Raw genomic sequence first — 3,190 nt, forward strand, 5'->3', positions numbered from 1 at the left:
TAATGTAAACTATAGAATATATTTTTAGTTTATGAATGTTTAATTCTTGGATCATATATGTATTTAATTTAGTAGTTCACAATTAAAAACATCAATTTAACCTATATCATTAGACACCTAAAACGTTTTGACAAATATTCAAAAACCTTTTATGTTTTTCTAAAAAGAATTAGTAAAATCTCACGTTTTTAACAATTTTTCTAATAAAATTTTAGGTTTATTGCTTCAAGTGCTGGTGATTTGTTTTAACCTAAATTTTTGAATTTTAGAGTTGGTTTTCTAAAAATCAAAACTTAATGGTAAACTATATATCAAGCCAAGTGGTTATATTGTTTCCATTATTTTTAAGAATGTTCTCTGAATTTTTATTAGTATGCGTTTATCTATTAACCAGAGAGTTTTAACATATTTAAAATATTAGTATGATAATATAACAATAGTATTAATAAAAAACAATTTAGCAAAATTCACAGCAACAAAGTAAGGTTGAAAGTTTAGAATTATCAAACTAAATAAACATTTTTATAATGTTAAAATAAATATTGTAACTAAATTTTAGATTTATTTATAGCTATATATCTGTAATAGCAATATAAATAAATCTAAAATTTAGTTACAATATTTATGTTAACATTATAAAACTGTTTATCTAATATAAACTTTTACACTTCAAGAGATCAACAAAAATTTTGTTTTACACTCATTATACCTGCTTGCTGAGGAAGCATTTAAATGTACTAAGACCAAAAATCACAAAGAATAATTGAAATTTGTAAAGGAAAATTTGAGAAACTTAAATATTAAAATATTTTCACCAATTTATTTCATTTAATTTTTTTTTAATTAACAGGTTGAACAAATATCTATAAAAAATAAATTAAAAAAAATCTTACTTACAGTTGAAACATTCATTTCAAAATAGAAAAATCCTTCATGGTTGATAAGCCTTCTCTAGAAGATTTAGGCTGTCCGATATGTCTGGAGATTCTTACAGAACCAGTACGTTTATGTTGTGGACATTATCTCTGCAAAGTTTGCTTCGACGGTCAATTTGAGAAAAGTGATTTTCGCTGCCCTCTTTGCAAAGTGAGACTGAGCTCTTGGGCAAGAAGAGTGAAAGGAAATTTTGTGGATAAAGAAAAATGGAAGTTAATTCAAACACTATATCCTAAGGAAGTTGAAAGTAAGCTTAATGGTGAAAGCAGTGATCTATTTATAAAAGGTTGTAGAAAGATTTCTGAAAAGGGAGAAATAGAAGCAGAATACAAAATTAAAAAAACTAAGTTTGAAGAAGAAAGAAACAAAGAAAAAGCTGAACAAGATACAGCATCTGAAAAGCTTATCAAAACCTTGTTAGAAAATGAAAGATTAGCCAACATTCAACTTCAAAAAGATGAGGAGTTTGCAAAAAATCTGGATTCTCAGCTCAATTTTCCTACAAACTTAAGTAATAGTTTTTCTGAGAAAGTTGATAAAAATAGAAGAGTTTCAACTGTCGCTAGTACCCCCACAAGTGCTAGTATTGACAAATACCTTAAACCATCTCCTAACAAAGATTTTTTTAAATGTCTAAAATCACATAATAATTCAGAGAAAATTTTAAAAAATGAAAATATTTCTGCAAAATCTAGTTTACCTCACAATGTATCTGAAGAAGTCATGAAAAGCTTGTTAGAAAATGAAAGATTAGCAAGTGTTCAACTACAAAAAGATGAAGAATTCGCAAAAATTCTAGACTCCCAACTTAACTTCCCTAATAACTTAAACAGTAGTTTTACTGGAACAAACTCTCAAAATGAAAAAATTCCTGCCATTTCAAGTTCACCCAAAAACGCATCTATTAATAAATATCTCAAACCCTCACCTAGTAAAGATCTTTTAAAAGGTATAACTTCAAAGAAAATACATAAACAGCCAAGCTCAAAAGCAAAATTTTTAGGAATTAAAAAGTTTTTTTCTAAACAAAATTAAATTTCAAGTGAAATGTTCAGTATTGAACATTAAACTTATCGAATTTTTTGTTGTAATTTTTTGATAACAAGTATAACTGTACTAGTCTTCTTTAAAAGCAATTAAAGTTGTTTTATTGAATTTTAGTTAAAAACTTATGAAAGTTTGGAAAACTTAGAAAAATAACTTTAACCAATCATTATAGTAAATACTGAGTTCTTTAGCTGTCATTAATATAGGTAAACTGTTTTTTATTTTTTGTTTTTTTCGTTTGTTTCGTTCATTAAAAATGTTAAAAAAATTCCATATCAAGTGATTGAATTAAATGGGTTTTTAATGTACAACTTACATAGTAGTTTAATAAAAATTTAAATTTTATCTACTATATACAAAAAAAAAGTTCTTAATCATACAACAGCTAGTAATATGATTTTTATAAACATATATCATATTTTAGTATTCTCCAACTTACTATTAAATGTGTATAATCCTTATTTTTTTTTTAACTTCATAACATAATAAAAAAGAACATTTTTGATAATTAATAAGTACTTTTAATGTACAGTTTGCTTAAAACTTTTTGAATATTAAACTTTTCTTTAAAATTTTCACGGTTAAGTTTCATGGATTTTCAAAACTTATTGACAAAGTTATGTAAATTGTATTAGTGCTGGTTTCCGTGAGTTGTTTTGTTAATAAAATAAGCTATGCTAAAATAATACTACTTTTAGTTAAGTCGAATCTAATTGTTTAAATATTTGAATGTTTAAATTTTCAGCATAAAACTTTAAGTAAATGAAATAAATTGTAGTTTAATTAATACAGTTTTAGTTTGATTTCGATAAGTAAAAAAGCTACTGTTTTAAAAAGTAATTAAAAAGTTAGAGGTTGTGAATTATCAATACAAAGAAGCGTTAGTACTGTTTTAATTATATAAGGCTTGAGAATTATTGACTAAAAACAGTAACAATAAGCAATAATTTTGGTTCAGATCAGACCCTGTTTCTCTTAATTGTTTTCAGTGTTTAAGTCTAATACAATGTTTTATAAATTATCAAGCACGGTATGTTCATAACAAATATAATAGAGATTATTAAACTGGAAATTAAATAGATGTATTTTAATTTTCAAAACCACTGAGGGGGGCCATACCAGTTAATACTTAAAAATAGAATAATAAAGTTTTATTTTAAGTATAAAATAAAATGTGTAAAATTGTAGTTATATTTTTGTTTTATAT

The 3,190-nt window shown here is 24.5% G+C and overlaps 1 protein-coding gene across 1 annotated transcript; it reads left to right on the forward strand.

Annotated features, from left to right (window-relative positions):
* Window positions 1–933: 933 nt before the first annotated feature.
* Window positions 934–1,971, forward strand: LOC145841350 (E3 ubiquitin-protein ligase rnf168-like). The gene has a single exon (XM_082948712.1). It carries the CDS (start codon window positions 934–936, stop codon window positions 1,969–1,971), a length of 1,038 nt encoding a protein of 345 aa, XP_082804838.1.
* The last annotated feature ends 1,219 nt before the right edge of the window (window positions 1,972–3,190 follow it).

The sequence above is a fragment of the Thalia democratica genome, chromosome 7 (genome assembly GCF_965202585.1).
Source record: "Thalia democratica chromosome 7, ktThaDemo2.hap1.1, whole genome shotgun sequence".
Lineage (NCBI taxonomy): Eukaryota > Metazoa > Chordata > Thaliacea > Salpida > Salpidae > Thalia > Thalia democratica.

What these genes read in the sequence shown, in the direction of transcription:
- LOC145841350 (XM_082948712.1), top strand. Translation starts at nt 934, where the DNA reads ATGGTTGATAAGCCTTCTCTAGAAGATTTAGGCTGTCCGATATGTCTG.